Source organism: Phoenix dactylifera, unplaced genomic scaffold (assembly GCF_009389715.1).
Source record: "Phoenix dactylifera cultivar Barhee BC4 unplaced genomic scaffold, palm_55x_up_171113_PBpolish2nd_filt_p 000146F, whole genome shotgun sequence".
Classification (NCBI taxonomy): domain Eukaryota; kingdom Viridiplantae; phylum Streptophyta; class Magnoliopsida; order Arecales; family Arecaceae; genus Phoenix; species Phoenix dactylifera.
The window spans coordinates 792,810-818,156 of NW_024067700.1; the positions used below are offsets into that span (position 1 = coordinate 792,810).

The window sequence follows — 25,347 nt, forward strand, 5'->3', positions numbered from 1 at the left end:
TACATTCAATCTATTACATGGCAAGATTGTCATAGTATAATTATGGATGTCATTCGGCCAAAAATAATCAATCCTAATCAGAATTGTAAGCTTAGCAAGTTAGCTAGTCAGGCACTTGCATAAGATTATAACTAAATTCATGCACAAGAAAATTAGATGCATAGATAAAGAAGCCAGCTAAATAATATATTCGAATGTGGAAAATCTGAGCAAAATCACTCGAAATTACAAGCTATACACTACAGTGACCAAATCAACTTTGACCTCCCAAAGAGAGGGTTTTTAGAGCAACACAAGTCAAGGTTTTAAGTGAACTGTGATGCCAGGAAAATATTGTCAGCATCTTCCATTGTATAAAGATTAAAGCATTATACGGAAATACCTGCAGGTGTCACATGTTCTGTGCAAGCAAGCACAGACCATCTACTCAAACGGAGACAACAAAGTGCTCCAAAGAAGATGAATTTTCAAGATCCAAAAGATCATGTCTGTTACTAAAGGGAAAAAGATAATTAACTGGAAATATGTGCACAGGAGTCCTGCACCAGGTTTAAAAATCATCAGCTGTTCCCTTGAGCTTATGAGAAATCTAGATTTAATGGCTAGATTTTTTCTGTCAAGAGAAAAGAAATCTTGGACTTACCAATCTTGAGGATGCTGTAGGACTGTTGACTGAACCGAGCAGCTCGAGTTCTGCTCAACCTTGGCTTGAATATAAGTTTAACCAAACCAGATTCTAGGGCTTGAAATTAAATTCGGACAAAGTTTAAGGCCGTCTTCTCTAGATCGAGGTATGAATTACAAGGCGGGAGGTGAAATTCGGCAATATCAACAGCGATATTTATTAAACAGCAGACATGACAAAATATAACTGATGACTGCCTGCCAAAATAATAGTAACATTTGTATTGAACATCTTCCCTCTCAATGGACCATCTTCTCTCTCTCTCCCTCCCCCCCCCCCTCTTCCCTGATTTGATAGCTACAACTACTTACAAAGTCTCATGAGTCATGAATTCATTTCTCCTTGACTTGCATGTATATATCAAAACTTCTAAAATCATCAGTAGTCATCGTGTCATATTACTTCTTTTATAATCATCAGGACTTCAACATTGTTTATGTTAAAGGTTCATGCTGTTCGTGGAAGAAGCAACCTAAGATGAATTCAGTTGCTAATGGTCATTCTTTATCTTATCAATTTGGAACACAAAAAAAAAAATGAAAATATAAAGATAAAACTTAATTATTACATTTTCATGAACTTCCATGACATTACTTTAGTGATGTAGGTGCTGGTCTGCTGGCCAAAAGCCATTGCAATGTCTAAATGTTGAACTCTCAAAAACACCTAATAATTTTTTTCCAATGTTCTGGCTTTCCTCTAAAAATTTTCCCTGTTCCACAGAGTGATTTGAGTCTTTTTATCAAAGAAAATTCATGATATGCAACAAAAAGAAATTTCCACCCAGCAACTGCTGGACTCACTTCTTAGAGCCAACACTGCCTTCAAAAGTTGAGACTAATAAACCAAAAGCGAGCAAAAGTCTTGCATTTGTATATACATTCAGCATTCTGAAAATTTATTTACAGCCTTTTGTGAAAACAAAGGTTAAAGACCTAAGCCCCCAACTGATAAAGGTTAAGACATCAGAACTTGGTATGTTGCAAGCAACAAGTAAATGAAACAGGACTGCTTCACCTGGCAGACAAAAAAGGCCAACATATACACAGTAACCTGTAGCAGTTTAACCAGAATATTACTTCAAATATGATGACATGAGAAGCACATGTAGGACACATTGCAACCCTAAAGGGACTCAGCAAACTGAGGGGCATCCAGATCAATTTCTTGTTTCATGACACAGTTCATTAACCAGTCACTGTTGTAAGTACGTACCCCCTTTCTTGCAGCTGCCAGAGCCTCTGCCATGTCTTCCTCACATGCCAAAAAGATTGTCTTTGATGGCTCCTCAATGCTGCCCAGCCTATGAATGACCTGCAAATGCTCACTCAAATGATCAAACATGCTTATTCAAGCCAACTATTAATGATTGTTTGCCACAATACACATTTCCATAAGCATTGACTGTGAATTTAGTTAGATATAAATAACAATATGCAGCAATTTTATAGGGCATTGGCCTTATTCCAAGTTGGTGGAATTACAAATAAATCAATTGTGGCTCAAGCTTGGTCAGATTCAGTCAGATCAGGAAGTAACCAAGAAAATATTAGAGAGATATGCTTCTGATGCAGACCCTTCACATCAAATAGAAGCATTTTGACTTAAAAGTTTCTACAAAGTAGGAACTAGCCACTAAATCCAACATATCAAGGGTCAGCACCAAAAACATATCTCTCTTTACTTTAGTCGTGAATGGATTTATTGCTAATATTTTGGAAGATACAACATGATGCATGTCATTATAGATGATATAGTGCTTCAAACTTGGATTGGGGAAAAAAAGCCTTAGTAGATGACGGCCTACAAAAATAATAGGGAAAGAAAAGAGTAAAGAGTACGCAATTTTCATGGAAATGTAAATGTAAATTACTCATCAAAATTAAAATCCAAGAAATACTATAGGAAGTTATACTTCATTATCTTGAATTTATAGTATAAATATAACGAAGAGATAAGAAAAGGCATATCTGATAGAATTTGATTTGGTTCAACGAAGTGGAGAAATGCTTATGGGGTATTATATGACCTAGGCAGAGGCTATCAACTGCTAGAAGGAAACTTTAGGGTTTTTTGCAGATAGTCCACAAAATCTTCCATATTTGCATATTAATCTCTTTTATATTTATATATAAAAATCCTGTAAAGTTCTCCATTTGCACAAATCAGTCCTTTTACTAAGGTCACCAGGGTTGACCGAACATGACTAAGGTTAACAACAAATTAGGATAGAGACTTGGCCTCTTCTCTCTAACTTTGCCATGTTCTTGCTCAAGCCTTGGTTGCAGGAGACCAACACTGGAGGGGCACTGCTTATGGAGTCAATTAAGTTTGAGGACCAGTGGTAAAAATGTCCAAAAGATATGCAATTAACACTAAGAAAATAAAAGTGGAATATTTTATTCTCATCTTATTAACCCTCCAGTTGTATAAGCAATAACATGAGTAGAACATTCCAGTTAACAAGTAAAACAAGACAACAGAAAATTGATTGAAATGATATTGGAATATTAATGAACCTAGGATGCCCTGAGTGCCAGGGGTCTAAAAAAGGAATTCACAAAAATTACCATAACACTGGAGCTAGACCTTAATTGGAATGATTGCTGAATCAGGATGCACAAAGATAGTCCTGAATGTGGGGAGAAAGCAAGCTAGTTATGGTTTTGAATTTCAAAATTAATTCAAGTTATTAATTAGATTAATGTGTACATAAGTTTATCTCAAGACAAGATCAGCATGGGTGTATCCACTCAGTCTAGTTGTGTCCTCCTCATTTGAGGAAGCATGAAAAAATTGAAATATCTATGCTGGTCAAGACAGACTCAGTATGCAGCAATTTAAAGATGTGGTTCTAGATGTCTTATGCCTCATGTTGTGTAATAATGTATAATTCAACAATTCATTATGCTATTCCCGATATGCTATTAGTTCATTGATATTAGTAATTTATTTGAAAATTATGCAATTATTGGCATTATAGAGACACACAAAGCAAAGATATTTAAAATAAATTCTACTGTTTGAGAAATGTACTCTAAAAGAAAAACCTAGCATCCTCCACAGATTCTTCTAAGTTTTGGAAGACCGACACTATGATGTCACCAAGAGTTAAGTATGCCTTTCCTCATTGGAGAGGTTCTTTTCAGAGGAGAAACTATGCATTTTTTGAAAATGGTCAGAAACAATGCACTAGGTTTCAGTTCGATTTTCGGCTGGCTGGTTTTGATACAAAGAAGACAAAAAGGAATTGGATTTTCAGGAGGAAGGTTAGATAGCTGCTTGTATTTTTGGTTGAAAAGGGATGGTCTTCACACTCCTGAGATGGACTCTAGACTGCAAGCTCTCCCCTTTCTGACTGGACTTTTCTTGGCTACAGTCCAGAAAAAATCCTATTTTCTAAAATTTGTTTCATTAAACGTAACCCATCACCGTTTTTAATGGCTAATATATTTATGTGTCAATAGGTTTTCTTTTTGAAAAAAAATATGATTATTCTTTTTCACATGAACCCATTTGGGTATCTTGACTTGAACCTGAACAAACATGGCAAGACCCTAGAGTAATACACAAACAAAACCAAGCAATTTTTTTCTAATTTAAAGCAATCTAATTGATATCATGTATTTTTTTTCTCTCTGTTATGTCACATATCAATGCATATAAGATTGCAAGAAAATTCCTATACAAAATTGTCAGACATGAATATTTGTTAACTTGAAATAGACATCGCCAGATGTGGTTGTTAATATTTTATGGCACCGAGTTTGCATCATTCTATAAAGTAGCCCAAAGCACTGTTTTTTTCCCTAATAAAGTTGATATGATTGTCAAGAAACCACTGCTCTGATAATCTAATGTCTATTACTGTCAAGATACAATTGTATTTGCAAGGTTGCTGGCCATGGTTGTGTACCGTATATACAGCCATAAATACTTCAATGTAACCAATAAGGCATGCTTCCTTTCAGCTAACATGTAACTATTTTCTTTTAGCAGTAAGATCTTTGTTAATTTTATGAATTACTTCGACATTCATTGACCATAGGTTTGGCTAAAAGGAGGTTATTTCTTCACCATAAAAACATAATAGGGAAAAAATTGCAGCATAACCACGTAATAAATCATTGTAAGCTAATTTATATTGTTAATCTCTAGTTTTTACAGGGCCACTCACCCACATTATACCACAACATATGCATAACCCTATAAAGACATGCAAGACAGGACCAATTGACATTGTTGTATTGTGATCCATAATACTCACATTGCCACCAGCTGACTTGATGACAGTTGATAGGACATCAGAAGAGGGCTGGATATGCTTTGCAAGGCAGACATGATATCCTCTGAGCAATGAATGAGGATTTGCTTTTGCTCTCATAACCACATCCCGCAGGTCAGACTTGTATTTCAACAAATATTCTTCATCTTCTAAAATAAATTGGGATTCCCCTACAAGAAAACCAAAAGAAAAGAATTACGTATAACAACCACAATCTGTCTTTCACAATGGGTTCTTAACCCTTCAGTTAGGTGGTGAAGGCATCATTCCTTCATTGAAGAGACTGAATCAAGGACCCTTCCAGTAAATGAATATAGCATATGCACCAACTTCAAGTATTTATATAACTAATGCATTCTGAGACAAGTACTTAAATAACTAATGGACTTTGAGATATAAAGTGCACTAACTCACCTAAGAACCTTCCTTCCCTGAAGCTATCTTTCAACCAATTAGGAGAGACTATCCAAGCTCTGCATGATAAATTATACCAAGACCATTAGTTAGAAAATACAGGAACATGTGAAATTTGTTAGTATCAAACCAGGCATGATAAATCCATGAAGCATTTCCTAGCATATGCTTAGTGGACTAAAACTTTTTACTACCACAAGATGACTATATTCGAATTGCATGTCATTATCCTCCACAGTTCCTCCAATAATTCTTCATCAATTCTCAAGGATGAGTCCCACATAAGATACAAATGTCGAAGAATTTGAGGAAATTTTAGCACATTTCTTATTCTAATTGATGCATGCACTTCCTCTCTAAAGCAAATTAATTTTCTTCTCTCCTATCAAAAAATGGTGGTCCAATAATTACTTATTCATGAAAATATAAAAAAATCCAGAAACCTCCATGAGAAATCACTACTCTTCATCAAAATCTGATGTATAATTTCATTTATAATACAAGTTATAGATCAACACATGCATTGCATTTGTCCAAATCTAGTCAACATAATGTGCTCTCTTCCATCATGCGTTCATCCAAAAATCATCTCAAATCACTTTTGCGCCGCACATGCATATCACTTGCAAATTCTTCATTTTATTGTAGAGGAAGTTATAGACAGTTTGATCCGATCGGAGAGAAGGAAGATTTCCTTCAACCTGCTCAACTCGAATCTCTCAGAAGATAACTAGAAGAAGATAGAGGAATCTCGAAAATAAGGCTTTAAGTTCCCTTTTCTTTCATTAATGATTAAAAAATGAGGTGTATAGCCTCAATTTATAATGTAAGGTCCGCCCTAACATAATTTGGGTTGGATTCCTCTTCCTAAACCTAGTAGGACTCTTTTTTCTAAAATAAACATCTCTAGTAGAAATCTTCTAGAAAAAGCTAAAAATCTTAAGGACATAGATTCCGACTTTTACATCAACTCTATCTTCTATCGCTTCGCCTGATTCTTCTCAAATAGAAAGCTATGCACGGTTAAAGTCTTACCCATTCTTTCGGTTTGACCGGGTTATTTCGGGCCCCAAACGATGGAATTTGTGCTCGATTGTTAGGGAAGTCGCCCCCTAAAGGATGTGGCATCATGTCATAGACCTCAAAAAATAGCCTGATTTAAAAAAAAAAAAAAAAGATTATCCGAATCAGATGTCGTATGACTAAATTATGGCCTCCAAAAGTTTGGTCTACGACTCAGCTTTCCGATATAGCAAATCTTACTTCTGGACCCTGTTCAACTCTGCTTATAGTGGCCAAAATGGTCCATATCGAGTCAGGTGATCCTTTTGGATCAAGGCTCCTCCTATTTACGGGATTTAGCTCTCGTTAAATCAAAATTGGAGGTACAAAATGTCTACTTCCCTATCTCGCGATAGAACCACCTGGCTTTGCTCAAAAGCTGACCGGTCGACCGATCCAGACTTGATCCTTCCGCGTCTGGTGTCTGTGACCTTCCTTTCGATGATACAATCCTCGTCCAATGGTTTTTCTTGCCCCACTGATAGGTCATCCACAGTTGGCAGCACTAGCTCTTGGACTTGGTCTTCATCGAACAAGGAAGGCTCAAATAACTTCAAGTTATCAGCATTGACCACTGAATACATCTCCATATATGGTGGTAAGTCAAGCTGCAAGGAATTCTCTGCTATCTTCTTCAAAATTTTAAACAAACTATATTGAATTGCTTTTAATTTTCTCCCTTCACCTTTCAACCTATCTTTCTATAGGTGAAGCCAAACTAGCTCCCCCCCTTGAAAATTGCACTTCACACGATGTTTATCATGTTTATCCTTGTAACATTGTTGTGATCTATCCAACTATGCCTCAACCTCCTGATGCACTTTTCTAATCTTCTCAAGAAACCTTTGAGCTCGTGCTTGGTTTTCTTCCTCTTTATTATTCTTTGGTGCAGAACCGACTATGAACTCTAGATCAAAGGGACTCTGCAGTAAATAGACCAAACGACCTCCAATGGCGATTTCTGAGTAGAACCGTGGATAGCTCGATTGTAAGCGAATTGGAGGTATGGTAAGCTATTATCCCACATCTTTGGATGCTTGGAATTATAGCCTCTAAGGAGATGTACCATGGTACGATTCACGACCTTAATTTGTCCATCTGTTTGCGGGTGAGAGGCAATGCTTCTTTTCAGCTTAGTATCCATCATCCCTCATAAAGATCTCCAAAAATCACTCAGAAAATGGCTATCTCGATCTAAAATTATTAAAGGTAATCCAAAATTCTTCCATACCTGTTGAAAGAACCAACGAGCGACTTCTTCTCCAGTAACTGTTTTCTTGCAAGGGATCAGGCATACCATCTTGCTAAATCAATGAACCACAATAAACAAATAATCATGGCCAATCTTTTCCTTGGTAACCCTCCTAGAAAATCCATCGAGATGCTCTCCCAAAGTCTACTAGGTACTGGCAACGGCATATAAAGTCTCAGCTTTCTATTGGAGGGCTTCGATGTGATGCATGGTACACAACCTTGATGAATTGGGCCACATCTTGCTGCATCTTCAGCCAATAGAATATCGTCAAGGTACACAATCACAAAATCATCAAAGAAGGGCCGCAGTACCTCGTTTATCAACTTCATGAAGGTGGCAGGAGCATTGCATAAACTGAATGGCATAACTAGCCACTCGAGCAAACCCTACCTTATCTTGAAGGCCGTCTTCTAGGTGTCTTCCTCGCGAACCCGAACTTAATGGTACCCGGATTTCAAATCTAGCTTGGTGAAGTAATATGCATGCTTGAGTTGGTCTAATAGACCATCAATTTAGGATAAAGGGTACCTATTGTTGATGGTGATATTGTTCGAGGCACGATAATTGATGCACATCCTCCATCCACCATCTTTCTTTGGCCCTAGAACCATAGCAGATCCGCACGATGAACAGCTAGGCTTGATCGCGCCTTGGTCAAGTAGCTCCGTGACCTGCTTCTTGATCTCCTCGTTCTCCATCACTAACTTGCAGTAGATCCCCAAGTTGGGCTAAGGCGCATCACTAATAAACTGAATCTCATGCTCAATTGCTCTTTGGGCGGCAACCCCTTTACATCCTCGAACAAATTTGGAAAACTCTTACATCAGTTGGCTTATCTCAGGTTTTTGACTTGAATTCAGGTCTTCTATCAAAGGGCTCAATCTTTCTTGTGTGGCATTGGCTTCTCGTATTATCAACAACACAAACCTTTTGCAAGCATTAACAAGTCGTTTTACCTAGGCAGCAGTCCCAAAGTCTACGTTTTCTTGTGTTTTGGAGACGTTGATTATAAACTACTTTTCATCCTTTACGAACTGATACTTCTTCAAACGCCGGTAGAAGACTGCATCTCGATCCCAAAGGTATGGGCTCCCAAGGATAACCTGACAAACAACCAAAGGAACTACTTCACAAGTTACCTCGTCAATATACCTTTAAGTTATGGTGAATTTGAAGGTACACTGCTTCATGATTTTCAATTTGACGTCCTTCTAAATCCAACCAAGAGGGTAGGGACGTGGATAAGGCTTGGTCTGCAATCCGAACTTCTGAACCAGATTTTTAGCGATGAGGTTCTTTTAGCTTCCAAGATCTACAATAGCCTCAATGATGTTCTGCTTCAATTGGATCTTCAAGCAGAAGAGTTCCTCTCCCATTTCTAAAACTGCTTTTGTTGTTGTCTTGGGTTTTCTCACCATCAGGCTCAATTTGGAGTTTCTTGCTCAAGCTCAGGAAGCCCAAGAAGCTCCTTAACTTCTACAGTATTGAGAACCGCCTTTTTCTTCTTCTTGGGATCCTCTTCCCGTGTCTTCCTCTTCGGCCGCAGCTCGGGGTGAAGTTTCCAACACTTCTCCTTGGTGTGTCCATGGAGGTTACAATGATCACAATAAGTTTTCTGAGTCGTGTTAGCGTGCTTTTTGCCCTGCTCCCCCTTCTGGCTTGATTTTCTGCTGCCTTTCTTAAACTTATCGCATTTTTTACCTTTTCTAGGCTGATTCTTCTCCTCAATCCAATGACCTTCATGCTGGCTTCGCTGATATCTTCAATTTTGTAGAGTTTCAGCTCCTTTCGAATGTTCTCGTGGAGACCTCTAACGTACTTTATGAAAACTGCATGATCGTCGATGGAGATTCCGAGAGAGGTTACTTAGTTGTGGAAATCGGTGGTATAGTCCTGGATAGACTGATCATACTTCTGTCGTAAGTACTACCACTTGATCCACCGATCCTCCTCGTGGCTGATTGGGTAGAACTGCTTCTTGATTAGACTTTTGAATTTGTTCCATCTCAGATTTGAAACATCATTATTCTACATGTACAAATTCCACCAGGTAAGAGCATAAGTAGAAAGCTTAAGATGGGCAAAAGTTACCTTCTGGATGCTAGAGTATCTATAAATAGTAAAGTATGTTTCTAACTGGTCTAGCTAGTTTTTCTAGCTTTTTTGCAACCCCATCATATACAGAGATTTCGATCCGAGCCTTAACTTTAAATGGTTGAAGAGAGAGATTTTTATACCCGTAGGTCACTCATCTTCATCCTCCTCGCTGGATGGTGGATCTTCATCTCAAGCCATAGGAGAAGAATCGCAACAAGAGTTGCTGGTGCTTGTGCTGAAGGTGTCGCCAATCTCAAGACGATCTCGGTGAGTTGAGCAATCTTCTCCTCTAGTTATATGAGACGTCCCTTCGTCTGATCATCGCTCATCAAGGAAAAACTAGCAACCATACCCGCCTTTGTCCTTCAATGTACTTAAAATGCGAATAGCCCTTCCTGATTGCTTGTATTGCTCACATGTCTGGACTATGAACAGGGCTCCCCACAGATATAGAGGACCAGAGCTCTGATACCAACTTGATCCGATCGAAGAGAAGAAAGATTTTCTTCAACCTGCTCAATTCAAATCTCTCGAAAGATAAGTAGAAGAAGATGGAGAAATCTCAAAAGTAGGGCTATAAGTCTTCTTTTCTTTCATTAATGATTAAAAAAATGAGGATATAACCTCTATTTATAATATGACGTCTGCCTTAACACAATTTGGGTCGGATTTTTCTTTCTAAACCTAGTAGGACTCTTTTTTCTAAAATAGGCATCTCTAGTAGAAATCTTGTAGAAAAAACTAAAAATCATGAGATAGATCTCAATTTCTACACCAACTCTACCTTCTGTTGCTACACCTAATTCTTCTCGGATAGAGAGCTACGAACGGTCAAAGTTTTATCCAAAAAAAACTTTTGGTTTGACCAGGCTATTTCGAGCCCCAAACGATGGAATTTGGGCTCGATTGCTAGGGGCGCTGCCTCCTAAAAGGCGTGGCATCACATCGTAGATCTAAAAGAACTGGCTATTTTTTAAAAAAAATCATCTAAATCGGACGTTGTATGACCAAGTTATGGCCTCCAGAAGTTTGGCTAGCGACTCGGCTTTCTTATATAGCGGATCTTTCTCCTAGACCCTACCCAGTCCTGCTCATAATGGTCAAAGTTGTCCACACAGAGTCTGGTGATCCTCCTGAATCATAGTTCAAGCTTGGCATGATGAGCAACAGTTAAGTCACATTAAAACCAAGCTTGAAACACTAATTCCATGAGAAAAATCCTTAGACATGTTAAGCTTTGCATGGTGGAGAAAAATACAAAGACAGGACTCCACAGAGGCCCTGAAGATACATGCCTCTCTAACTATGGTATATAACAAGTAAATACATTACACATATGGTCTAGGCTTTATCTATGAAGTTAAGATACAATTTGAGTCAAACTAAAAGCCATTTTCTATGCAACTTCATCAATTTCCAAATGTGGCAGTTATGTGCATCATCAGTTGTCACTCCAACAACAATTAGTGGCTTGTAAAATATTAGAAGTCTGAGTTGACTAGATCTAGGATCAATGGCTAGTAAAAGAGTTAGAAATCCAAGATACTTGATACTGCATACAAACAATCTATACTTGGATCATAAGTTGGGGGATTGTAAATAGTTAACATAAAACTAACATGAGGCAATGATGCAGTAAATAATTAATTTTCACTATTACTTTAAACCTGTTATTAAGGCTACAAATGGGTCGGGTTGACTCGTGACCCGACCCACTTAGATCCGACCCGACCCATTTTGGAGGACCCATGGGGCTGAGTCGGGTCCTAAAATAGGACCCATTCCATTTTTCAGGTCGGGTACGGGTTTACTGAATTTAGACCTGACCCATTTGAAATTTGGATAATTTTAAGTTTTCAATCCTACGGCCCGAGCCGACCCAAATTTGTAAAATTATTTGGGCCTACGGGCTGCAGCCCGCACGGGTGCAAACACAAGTTTTGAAGCCATGGATGGGTAAATCTGAACCGGACCCGAACCGAACTCGAATTTTTTGGGTTGCATCCAGGTTATACATGGACCCGACCCAACCTGACCCAATCCTCTATCGAGTCGGGTCTGGGTCTAAAATTAGGACCCGAACAAGAAACCGGATTGGGTCGGGCTCACTCATGACCCGACCTGACCCATTTGTACCCCTACCTATTATAAAAGACTAAAAGTTATATTACAAGTAGACACAAGAATTCATGATCTTATTAACTATATAATGTAATATACAGGTTTAGAATTCAACCTGCTCAAATTCATGGCAGTTTATAGACACGGGCTTGACCATTGATGCTGATATGTTATAAGTTTTAACCAGTGAACTACTCTATGGACTAAGATATGGAAGTAACAAGTATGTTGGTAAAGCTTGACAAACAAAGCAATAGCAAATACTTGTGCTTTGTTCAATCTAAAAAGCATTGCTTTTCTATCTAGACATCACTATGATTATCAAGGTTAATGAGCACGCATGTGACCACATGTTCCTAGAAAGTGATATTGCTATAAAATGGTAGCAGATTCATGGGTTTAGGATTTTGGGGTTGTCCTAATTTCTTTCATTATCCTAAAGGGATCCTGTTGGCAAGGTAAGGGCCAATTAGACTTTACAAAGGGGAATAAGGTTGGCTGCTTGTTCAGTATTGCGCAATGATTTAGACAAGGAAATTGAAAGAAGCTTTCTCTGGCCTTTAAAAAAAAGGCCAAAGAAATCATAATGTGGGTATGGATAGGTTGGGTTATAACAAAATCTTGTCAAAACAAAAATACCAGGAATATAAGGCAAATATATTACAATGAATGCATACAGCAGACGGTCGCATGCTAAGTAAAGGTTAATGGTTTAAAGGGTTAAGCAGATTAAATGGTTGCTTAAGCACATAGTAATATAAATTCTAACTAGGTAAGTCATTGCTATTAATAACTTAAGTTTTACAAATTGCAAAGTGACTTTTAGTGTTTTGTATGGCTCATTCAATTGCTTAAACATTTAATATTCCATTGAAATGCATAAAAGCATCAAAATATTTAAGGATTGGAGAACGTTTAAAAACCCACATAAGCAATTTGATAGCTTCAGTCCAAGACATGCTTCTTAAGTTTCATCTTGGGGGCAGAATTTTGGGACTATACTTTACATGATAATCTGGAGAATACATAACAGAAAGAGGGATACCCTCATGTTTCATTTTGTGAAATAATTGGATAAAAATCCCTCAGGAAAACAAAATTAGGTAAAATACTTCAAATAAAAATCTAAAATAATGGAGGAAAACTGACCCAGAGCATAGAGCTGTGCAGAAATTTAATGTCCTTCTCGCTTTTCCTGTTATAACATGTGTACAGGAACTTCCTTCGCAGGTTACAGCGCCTCCAAGTTCTATAACTATCTGGCATGGCCAACAAGCATTCTGTATCATTAATAGACAAATGATGTGCAGCTATTTTAAAAGAAAATACAAGACTTTTTAAAGTTTATCCATGTCATTAATGCTTCTAGGCATTGAAGATGCTTAATGAAATAAATATAATCAAACAGGGAATAGGTGCGATCATTATACCCCATTTTTCGCTAGTTTCCTGACCTTGTTTCCTTAAGTGTGATGACATTCTAATGTTCTCAAGTTCCTCAGGCACAAGAGAGACAGAAAAACATAATTTTTTGACTATTGCATTTTCTTAGGATTACCACTTCTGTACTAGGATTACCTCTTCTGTTTATTAACCACTGTAAAATCAAGTTATTGAATAACGTTACCACTGATTGGTAGTCAAGTGTTCCATAACTTTCCCAAACAGCTGTTTTGATTTATTTTGTTGTGTCTACTGTGGAAAATAGCCCCATCTCCATTTGTTTAGAACATAACAAATGAATGACACAAAAAGAATGGAGAACTAAGACCAACATGCATTGAAGTTATCTTAGGTTCCTTACAAAGACAACTAGAATGAAAGCTTGGAGCCACGTAAAGATCAAATAACAGTTGAGCACTAACTGTAAGGAGTTTTTCAGAAAATCTAGTGCCTGAAAGGGTGCAAGAAGATGACATGACTGTTATTTACTCACGAATTTCCTCAGAAATCTTCTATCCAGCTTTCTTAGTAAATGAGAAGTTAACTATTTCAGTTCAAATACCACAAGAGAAATTCTCCTCAACTATGTTCCTGAGTTCAGTTAACACATTCTTGTTTTTTCATATCTCTTCAGAAGAAGGGAGAGAGAGGCACAAGCTTGTACACAAACTAGTGCTTCAGTATAACAATGAAGAACCCTTGGCATTTTGATTCATTCCATGGATTTCAGTGGTAATATCTAACACAGTTTCTTCTTTGCAAACTTTTGAGGGCTAGGAGGATAGGTGGTCATGAGATTGCCACAGAGTCAAATGGCAAGAGATGGTAGTGATAACCACTAGTAACATGTTAAAGTTTTCACACTAAAGTCCCTTGAATTTTATATTTCTTTCCTTTATTTCAAAATTGGTATTGTAAAATAACTCTCCAATTGCATGTAGTCAACCAATAATACATACCTCAGCAGTTATGGCATAAAATAATCAATAAAGTAAGGGATCCTTTGATAACAGATAATTTAACAACTTTCATGTAGCAACTAGCAAGCCTGAAGATAGGATGACCCAACAGGAAAAGATCTCACATATCCATTTCATATTTTAAATCCGAACTATATCTGCACCAAAATATAATGGAGCAGGCACAAAAAGGTGGCCTAACATTATTACAACTCTTTCCACATTCTTTTTCTGAATTGCTAATATGACACTAAATGTACAGTAAAAATAGTAACCAATAATTATATGATCGCCTCCAATTTAATAACACAACTTATACGAATTGCAACCGGTTGTAATAAATGTGAAGCAAGACACTTCTTAGATGTCCTAGTCTCCAGCAAATTTCTAGAAAGGACATTACCCAACTCTTGATGCTCCTCAAGTTTTTTTTGATCAATAACAGATGACCCTCTGTCCAAGTAATAAATTTAGCAGTGGACATAAAGTTCTCTATAAGATGCTGTGGAGTTAGTTTTCATATTCAAAATGAATCCCTCTTTATTTAAAATATTTCATTATTTTAGCATTCTGATTCATTTATGAATATCTTGAACAACTTAGGTGGATAATATTGTCACTCGCATTAAAAATTATCATATAACCTGTTTATCATATTGATAACCCCTCCTCTTCACATATTGATTTTATTTTTAAACTTAAAATATGTTTCCACTGCTCATAGAGTAACAGGAACACATATAGATGTAAACCAAAAAATTATCAAGATGACTTAAGACAACCACATAATAAGCAAGATTGTATGGCTGTCAACCTGATGCCAACCTCCAAGTTAGATTGCACATATAAGCGAAAATTCCATAGCCATGAAATTTTACAGAAATGTACATATAAAATGCAATAAAAGTATTACCTTTGTAAGGCATGCTTTTTTAGCATCATCAGCAATATTCATTAGCATGATTATCGGACAATTTCCTTGTAAAACGAGATCATTGTTGGCATCACCAAATCTGTTTCCTTCAGCATGACATATAGAATCTTTTGGAAATGCCCTGACTGACTGCTCACATCCAGAGGTTTCTAAGGAGCAACTCTCACAAGCAATATCTTGATTTGACTCCTGGCAACAGCCAATAAGATGACCACCTCTAATTCTCTTGGACTTTAATGAAGACAATGTAGCTTCCCAGATCTGCCTCTTCACTCTTTGTCCAAGAGAACACCTACCATCAGTATCAAACTCATTTTCTGCCACCCCTAAATCAACTTCATTGCCATTGCAACCCACATTATTCAAAGGAACCAAGTTTGTACAGTCCAGCACCATAACAGCATCAGGAGGAAAACCTGAAAATACAGACATGTCCACAATGAACTAGTGGTAATAGTAAAAGACATGCACATACTGAACAAGTATTACCTTTGTAAGACATGTACATACATGACTATATATGCTTGTTTATTATGTTTCATTATAATAGTAAAAACATGCTAATGTAGCATTCAAAAGAAAAAAAAAATATTGCTTCGTAATTCTGCAAGTCATTATCAAGTTATCTGATTAAAACTAATTTTTTGCTTTGTTTCCTTATTCTCCTCCTTAGTAAAAGATACACTCTGTAAATATTCGAAGTCAAAACTAGAAATATTTTGGTTTTCAGATAGATATGTTTCGTTTTTTATTTATTGAAATTCATAATAAAAAGTTTTCCCCCTAAATTAGCATCTTGTACACCCTCATAATTAATACAAGCATCATGCAAACCTCATGCATCTTCACATCCATGAAATTAGTACACAAAGAGAAAATTAACTAAAGGCATATATGTTAGCTTGCATTGTAGCAAGATGAGGAAACTAAATGCAATTGATCATCTTTTTTATTGAGAAGAGGAGGGGGGCAAAGATTCCTCACTAAATGCAACTGATCGTCGTTCATCATCCAAGCCTTTTGATATCAGATATAGGGTTAGCTATTGGGATAACTCTAAGTTCAGATGGCTTCCTGTAAGGATTGACTAGTTGAACAAGTTTTGTAACTGGTTGTTAGCTTGGAATCAAGCCTCTAAAATTGGTGTTATATTACTAGCCAGGAATTTATGCAAGAGTGGGGCCTGCTAGTATGACCTATATGGCCAGTTGGCTGGGAGGGAGATCTACCTAATTGATTGCAGCTCAAGCTTACTCGACCGAGCAACAACCTTTAAAATTCCTCTATACTAGCAACAAGTCTAAATGAATGGCTTCCTGTAAGGATTGACTAGTTGAACAAGTTTTGTAACTGGTTGGTAGCTTGGAATCAAGCCTCTAAAATTGGTGTTATATTACTAGCCAGGAGAAATTTATGCAAGAGTGGGGCCTGCTAGTATGACCTATATGGCCAGTTGGCTGGCAGGGAGATCTACCTAATTGATTGCATCTCAAGCTTACCCAACCGAGCAAACAACCTTTAAAATTCCTCTATACTAGCAACAAGTCTAAGTGAATGGCCAAGATTACAACTTTTGAAATGGAATGTTGTTTTTCTGAGGAATAGTCCCAAATTAGATAAGTTAGCAACTCTACTTGGCCTTATATACTAATAGGCCCAGCCATCTACTAGCTTAAACTTTTGGGTTGGACTTTAACATGCTATTGGAGCCTGTTATCCTTCTTGCCTACCAATGCCTCCATGCTCCCACTTGCTAATCATGTCTTGCCCCTCTTCAGGTTCCACTCTAGGGCTCTGCATGTGAGAGGGGGTGTTCAGGACTAGTCCCACATCAGACAGGTTAGGAATTCTAGTCAGTTTTATATACTCATGAAACCATCTATCTACTAGCTTAAGTTTTTGGGTTGCACTTTAATTTTCATCTCAATGACACAAATTAGCCAAAGAGATCAACAAAACACAATCCTACAAGGGAATTAATTCTAACTAGAATAGGCATCCCATATATGTCACTAAAGAAAAATGATTTAAGACATTATGCTGTATGTCTAGCATGGTGCACCTGAAACAAACTTTCAATATATGCTTTCCTTTGTTGATGTTCACATACTAGGATGCAAAGGCCCAGTTTGGATGCTGATCATCCTAACCACATAGTATCTCCTCCACACATAAGCACTGAGAAAGCTTGAAGGTTAAGAAGAAGCGAAAGGAAAGAGGAGAAGCTGCAGTTTAATCAATCGCTATTTTTTAAACACTGGACCCCATCTATAAAGGTGATTTTTAGTGTCCCAAAAATCTCCTTCTTCGTCATGCCACTTCTTCATTCCATCAAGCCAATATGGAGGATATTACATATATCTGGATGTCCAAATAGGAAAAATGACAATAATGGCTAGAAACCACACCTTATGTAGGGAGATCATTGCATACCTTCAGCTTTCTGTCTATCTGTTGAACAACCATGGCTCATCAACTTTTGTAACTTAGAATTTTTCATTTGGTGGCTGTCTGGAATGATATTAAGGTTGCTTGGACATTCATACTTTGAAGTATCCCTGGTCATAATTTCTGTGAGTCCAGGAGTTTCAGAAGGAGCATTACTTGGTGACTTGGCATGTGACTTTGACAAGGAGCACAGGTTAACATGTTTTGAAGAGTTGACAAAATTCATAAGATCCTTTTTAATTTGAGAAACCATAAGTGTGGAACCGCCAGGATAACATAACACCCTCCTAATATCAGCTTTAATGGGTAGCCTTCGAGTTTTACCTCTGCTGTTCACCTCTCCTACTGAAATGAAGCCCTGCAATGCATCCATCAACTATAAAATTGAAACATCATGAAGCACCGTGATTTTATGAAGTGGCTAAAATGTTTGGCATTTCAAAGGATAAGAACACTTCTTGAGTAAAGGAAAATATATGCAGAGAACAAGAGAGAGATGGAGAATTGCAACTCTGAAGCAGAAATATAAGTATTCTCGTTCATTAGTTTATTAGTTCAATATGTCACATAAACTGACCTAGGTTACTTTTAGTTGCCTCTTGCAGTTTAATCCAGAATGTTACAAGAGAAGCTATGAAACTAATGTGTCTTGGCACTTGAGTTTAAAATCTTATGTAAATCAAAAAGAGAATTAAAGAGCAGAAATTAAGATCCATAAAATACATTTAAGTCTGAAGTATCCAAAAAAATAGATAAACTAAATCAAACAGCCTTTGGCCTGCTTTATGACATTTTCCTTCTGATTTTTGTTTTGGCAAATATTTGGTTTAACAAAAGAATAAATTCTTTCTGTTTCATGAGAGTATATTATATCTCTTGTGAAGTATTTTGTGTATGTTTATGTTGACCCAGGGTTGCATGGTGAAGCCCTGGAGTAAAATTCCAAAACTGATCATTTGACTAATTAAGTATGATGTACAAATGCATGAACGCATGAATGAACATGTTTTGTATAACTAGTTCCCCCACAAAAAACAACCACATATTCTATGGTCCATGTAATTACCTGTTTGAGCCAAAATCCTTCAGATACCTCATCTGCCCAGCAAAGTAATGTTGAAATCCCCACACTCTGAAGCCTCTTATTCAATTCCTTGTACAAGAGCTGACCAATACCCTGGAAAAAATAATGTTACATTATATGGACTAGTGGCTTATTGGACAATGTTAATTAAGCAGATAAGATCTCTAAAATGCAAATAGAGGCACTTCTAAAAAGAAAGCTTATGTAACTTTACCCACCACAAAGGTTATAGATCAGGAAGGCAGTATTATTTGAGTATCTAAATGAGCAAATGTAAGGACAATGAGATGATCAACAAAATTGTTATTATTTACTCAGTGAATAATGAATTATATGACAGGAACAGCATTAGTTGAATTCAAGGTGTGAAGTAACCACAATGATTACACTGAAGGAACAAACATATCCAATTTGCAGAAAACATACATACATATTTATAATGTAAAAGAAAAGAGAAAAACATGTGGAGCATCCCTTATCATTATATGTTAGATTCTTTTGTAAATAATCTGCAAAATAAGTACTTTATAGGGAGATGTCCCCAAATTTCAGTTTTTGCTCAACTTACATCTCAGAAATGGACATTATTTCCATGATAACTTGGATGTACAAATCCCATCATCAGAAAACTGACAAATGTTCCATATTTTTTTACATAAGCATGCCATATATTATGCTTTAGTGAATGTAAATTACTGTCTTACTTTCTTACTTGGTAAAACTATCAGTTCAATGGTCCAGCCATAGCAAATTTGATATATTTGTGTCCTCATCAGGTGATTAGTTATCAGATATGGAACCTGTAGAGAAATTCCTACTTAAATGCCAAGATCTGCCACCCTCTTTCTTCCAAAGCAGATAAACTCATCATCCCATATTCTGTTGCTTTTCTCCCGATTATAACTAAGGCATTAAATACATGTGTGTGGTCTGACAGTGGCTGGCATGGGCAAAATATAGCATACTTGAAGCTTATTAACTATGCAGAAGCAGAAATACTTGTGCTTTAGGAGATTATAATGTTTAGTGGTGATATCTGATGAATATGTCAGAAACTCGTATCTGCATAATTATGGAATCACTTATTTTGATGTATGTTCCTGGGCAACTTTCATATTAAAGGTAAATTGTTATCAAAATATAATATCTATATCCATATGCCAATGTACAGACATTTAATGGTTTATCTTGAATTTGGGAATTTACCATCAGTAGAACCTCTCTCTGAGTAGCAGATATGACCCAGCTCTTTGCATTTTGCAGTTTGCATAGACACAATACATAGAAAGTTATGCCTATAGGCTGCTTTAAATATGATGCCTTTAAACATTGGAACGTGTTCCAGTAACAAAACCTTCAATAACCGAATGAACTTAAAACCTCATCCATTAAGTGGCCATGTCAGTTTCTTGAACTTATTTTTCAGAAGATCACAAGTACTACATTGCTAAATTAGACAAACAAATCACATGAAGCTATCAGCATAAAGCAGAAACTGTGGTCCATACCTTCTTTTGGTTGTTTGAACTGACAGCAGCAAGAGGTATTTCAGCATATTGTGTGTCAGTAGGAATTATTTGGTATGATATTGCAGCTATCACCTATATCATAAAAAGAAGATGAATACACAGATTAAAATGTTAAAATTCTAAAAACAACTTTAAGAATTTTGTGAAAATTGATAATGAAAAGGCTGTTGCTGCAGTTTTCTGTCAGATTTTCTTATGTATTTATAGAAATATTTCTTCTTAGTTTCTACTATAGTCCATAGTACTTGGTTAATGTGCATCACCTGAAAGTGGAACCTGATCAAAGATTATTTTGAATTTCAGATTTAAGATAATGCTATTCATATTAGCTTGACATGCAAACAGTGTTCTGAGAGCTACTTCCACCAAATTATTGTTTCCCCAGTATGGTTCCTTTTATGAGGCATTCACCATCCATAGGAGCCAGAAGCATTAATCCAAATAGGGACAAATCTAACATCCATAATAGTTCTCTGAATTATAAGAATAGTCCACCAGGTCTCTCATATGGAACCAAGAGTAGAATAATTCCAAGTCATATTGCAAAGATTAGGATCATAAGAACCAGCTCTCCCATATGAAAGCAATAGGATAAAAATTCAAAGTCATATGGCAAAGATTTGGAAAAAGGGTTCTATAGTAGTCCCACCCACATAAAATTGTGCAAAAAGACAAGCAAATAAATAGAGTTGGTTTGAGGAGTCTAAATCATGGGCACTGTGAACCCATCAGCACCAATACCATAAACCCAATCATACCAAATAATTCCTACTCTAAACAACAAATAAGAGGAAAAAAAACTGGGCATCCCAATGAATTACTGAATCACCAGGCCGTATGATATCCATTCCCCGACAGTCATCGGATCCAGGATCGAAATTCAAACTTTTATCTCAACCCTCTTCTACCACATCCTTTGCACCACTATTGTCTTCTAATGCAAGTGTTTTCTTGCCAGAAACTGCAAATTACTAGAGAAGCCAAGTTCTAGTCATGTTATCTATGCAACCACCCACCTTCATCATGTATTTAGAACTAACTTCATAATTTGCTATACAATATCACTTTGAACCTTCAACGTTCCAAGAGAAACTGCATTAGAATGCATAACCTTTGGCAGGAAATATGAGAAGCATCACCATTCAGGTTTATCTTCTTCTCTAAGCGACCAAGTAGAAGGAAAATAGAACCTAAAAGCCTCAAGGTTAACAACTTGAACAGAAAAAAATCTAGCAAAAGATCAAATAAATGTAGAAATATCTACCATTATCCATATCAACTCTCACAAGTTTACTTAGGACCAAGGTACGTCGTCTCGATACCGGACCCCATACTAGTGCCACCTTATCACTATGTTAGTATAGTATGGGTTTGGTTCAACATAGCAAGTATGGTATGGTATGCCCTGTACCACCTGGTTCGGTACCGTATAGCATACCATGCTTAGGACAATGTTCATAGCAAATCTCATAGCTACTTCAAGTGTGATGTGAAGTTAAGGGAAATACTAGTAGCATGTTTGTCCTAGACTTACAAAAGAAGAGCATGTTGTTCACCAAATGAACATGGAAACTTGTAAAAAATTACAGGATATGTTCGTCAAGGCTTCTACACTTCAAAGAAAGTTCTATATTTATCATCAGTTAAGTAAAAAGAAGAGTAGGTGCAAGAGTTAATCCATGATCTTCACCTTCCATCAAAATTTGTTCGAGTTTGCATGCAACTAAGGATCACAATCAATTCTAAGTTAGAAACTTCTTACTTAATTTTGCAAATTACTTAATAGGAAAATCAAATATTTGCTTGTCAAAGTCTTCACCCATGAATCTACTAGCGCTTGCAAAGCTTGGCATGGTCCAGTTGGTCAAAGTACCTGCTAACTATACCCTATGTTGTATGACCATGTCCTGCAATCTTGTTGCTTCCTCGATAAAATTCAAGATAAAATGGTAATCAGTTTCTGAAAACCTTCCACAACAATTTTGTTTGACTAGCATGCCAAGTGGTATTATTATGGCAGCAAGTTGCCCAGGTCAACCAAAATGTTACCCAAGATTGGCCCAATTTAGACCAAGATGAGACCCAAACCTAGCCCCACACCAAGGGTAGACAGTATTCAACTAGTTCAAATAATTAGTTAAGCTACTGATTCAGTCCCTTAAAACAACTCAATCTGCCCAAACTCCGGATTGTTCGAGTGTGTGTTTGTATTGGTTAGATGTAGACCTCAATTCCAGATCCAATATCGATATGGTCTACTACGTACTAAAAAGGTCCTACCTTATCATTCAAACCACAAACCTTGAAACTCAATAGAATTTTGGGAATTAACAACATTCCAAAGTAAACTGCTTCTTTAGGTGGAAGAACACTTGTGGGATAATAACCACAAGTTGACGATGAATTTCAAACATTCTTAACCCTTTAGATTGTGTAAATTTTCCACCACAGAAATCGAATCTTCTGCCATGACAATGTAGGAAGGTTTGAACAGAGTTGATCTTATATTCGTGTAGAGAAATAGTCCTTAGTTTTACCTAAAATAGTAGCTGGTAATCCAAATCTAAATCATTTGTGATATCAACAGACAATATAGGAAGGTTTGAAAAGAGTGGATCTTATATTCATGTAGAGAAATAGTCCTTAGTTTTACCGAAACTGGTAGCTGGTATTCCAAATCTAAATCATTTGTGATATTAACAGACTTTGCAACCCTTCCAGTTTAGTTACTTGATTTTTCTAAAGTTACAAAATAGAACATGCACAACAGCTACCTACAAATGGACTCATATACAGCAGCTAAAGTCCAAGACCAAACCAGCCAAACTAATGTGGATAGAGCTTACCTTTCCAAGGCATTTGACAGAATCTGATTTCAAAATCAATGTCCTATATTTTCTGCAGAAAAGAGAAACAGAAATATATGAATGTTAGAAAAGAGTTAGAAATATATGATTAGAATGGCAAGTATCAAAAACCATCACTGTTCATAGGTATGCTATGAAGAGCCGACAACAATAGATCCAGGTGAGTCACGAACTGGTGTTTATATTAATACATATCGACAACAATACATATTTCCTTACCCATTGGATACACATCTTTCAAGAAATTGAGATTTCTTTCCAGTATTTGCAGCATAATTCATTGACGGAAGTTCTTTGATGTAAAGCTTCAGTACTTCCTAGAAACCCAAAACAATAACAAAAGAAAAAGATGTAATCAAACTTAGAAGACAGGGTGATAAACAAATATCCTGCATACAGACAAATCAATTGCTGTAACATATCAATCTAATAAAAGAAAGGTTCCACAATAATTAAAGCAAATGTATATACCAATAAGAACCAATTTCAAGAAGTAGACTCAGTTTTCTGCAATTGTCAAGACAAGATTTCTTAAAGATTGTTTGTTAATTTAGAATATCAGTTGCAAGTAATGGGAACAAGAATGTCTTTGAACCAACAAAACGCTAGGAAAAGGTTCCATAATCACATTCTCATAGAAGATTTTTTGCTGAGATAACAAAAATAAAAAATTGAAGGAATTTTTACACGGAATCTGTCCAATCAATGTCCATTGATTGGTCCCAAACACTATCATAGTACACTTTTAAACTTAACATCTTTTTGTTGATCACATGAACAATTTTGTTAATAATTATATGATGCTTTACCAGCCTCCCTTACAGCATGTTCTTGTCAATCTGCAAGTGCGTGTGCTGAACATAAACAGCTAGGAAATAACCAGATATTCCAGCTGCCTGAATTTTATCAGTTTCAAAATAGTATCTCCTATAACTTTGCATGCCCCGCTCCTCAACATGCTAAGAGCAAAAATTTTAGGTACAAAAGAAATTACCTGCAGCAGGGATTTGCCTCGGCTATCCACATCTTTGGGATTCAGGAGCAAGAAAGAATGACCCTCCAAAGGGAAACATTCCCCACCTTCAATCAACAAAAAATAAATTCATCAAAAAAAAAGTTCCTTCAAAAAAAATCAAGGGAAAAATTGTATAAATATGTTCCAAAAACAGATGTAGGGGTTAAAAATGGGTTGATATGTTTGCAACCAAAAAATCATTAAATCATCACACCAGCGTTCATTTGGCTAAATCTTTATATCTCACTTCTATACAGGGAAAAAAAAGATTTTGACAAGAAAAGATAGACAGAGGCCAATACCACTATCATCAGATTTCCATGGCGTATATCTCCTTGTATCATCCACTACACAAACCAATAACCACTCAAAAAAATAATAATAATAAATATTTTTTTATAGGGATTGAAGGATTGAGAAAGGTAAGTGGGGATTTGCCTGAAATTTTGATTTTTGCATCATTAGACACGGAAATTAGAAGATTTTTCTTGCTCGATTCACAGACGATCCCCTTTCCTTCGATCTGGACCTCGCAATTTCCTGCAAAGCAGTGCAATCGAGGTTTTAATCAGACAAAAAGGTGGCGTTATTGGCAGCGATTAGGATTCTGTGGCAATAATTTTATTCATCGCTTATGGGTTTTTTAGGGTTTAGGGATTACCAATCGAAATCGGGGAAGGGGAAGAGCGCTTGGTTCCCGCCATTGGCATCGTCGCAGCGAAGAGTTCGAGCTTCGAAATGAGAATTTGAGGAGGCGGTGGGAGTATTTCACAGAGCGGGAAGAAGCGCGTCGGATCCTATCCAACCTCGCGTGGAGGAAATTTCTTACAGTTGGCTACGTGGCAAATAGTTGAAAGGTGAGGAGTCAACCACATGCCGAGCACTCTTTTTTTTTTAAAAAAAAAGGCGAAAAAAGAAATTTGACATATAGGTCCTTCTTTCTTGGTCCAATCTCAACATAGTCCTCTTGTTGTGAAAAATAAGGCAAAATAGTTCCTATTGTCCAATTAATAATTAATTTTGTTAATTGTTATATTTAAACAGTATCTGCAACCTTACTCTATTCTGGAGGGTAGAGATGTAAATTATTAGAGGAGTTTGTATTTTTATAATAAAAAAACAATCTTATAAACTGTGGTCCTAATTGTA

The 25,347-nt window shown here is 36.6% G+C and overlaps 1 protein-coding gene across 2 annotated transcripts; it reads right to left on the minus strand.

The window, feature by feature from the left end:
• Window positions 1–1,516: 1,516 nt before the first annotated feature.
• On the minus strand, window positions 1,517–25,010 carry LOC103695462. 2 transcript variants are annotated; one of them, XM_039116952.1, is made up of 14 exons: window positions 24,860–25,010; window positions 24,637–24,738; window positions 24,501–24,545; window positions 24,178–24,263; window positions 23,403–23,500; window positions 23,163–23,214; window positions 20,296–20,388; window positions 18,770–18,880; window positions 17,689–18,061; window positions 15,235–15,671; window positions 13,069–13,178; window positions 5,385–5,443; window positions 4,953–5,140; window positions 1,517–1,999 (listed from the first exon to the last, which is right to left on the minus strand). In XM_039116952.1, exons 1-14 carry the CDS (start codon window positions 24,906–24,908, stop codon window positions 1,811–1,813), a joined length of 1,992 nt encoding a protein of 663 aa, XP_038972880.1. In that variant the 5' UTR covers window positions 24,909–25,010; the 3' UTR covers window positions 1,517–1,810. The 2 variants fall into 2 exon arrangements, with proteins under 2 accessions (XP_038972880.1, XP_038972881.1); XM_039116953.1 differs by lacking the exon at window positions 1,517–1,999 and adding an exon at window positions 2,781–3,317.
• Window positions 25,011–25,347: the final 337 nt, after the last annotated feature.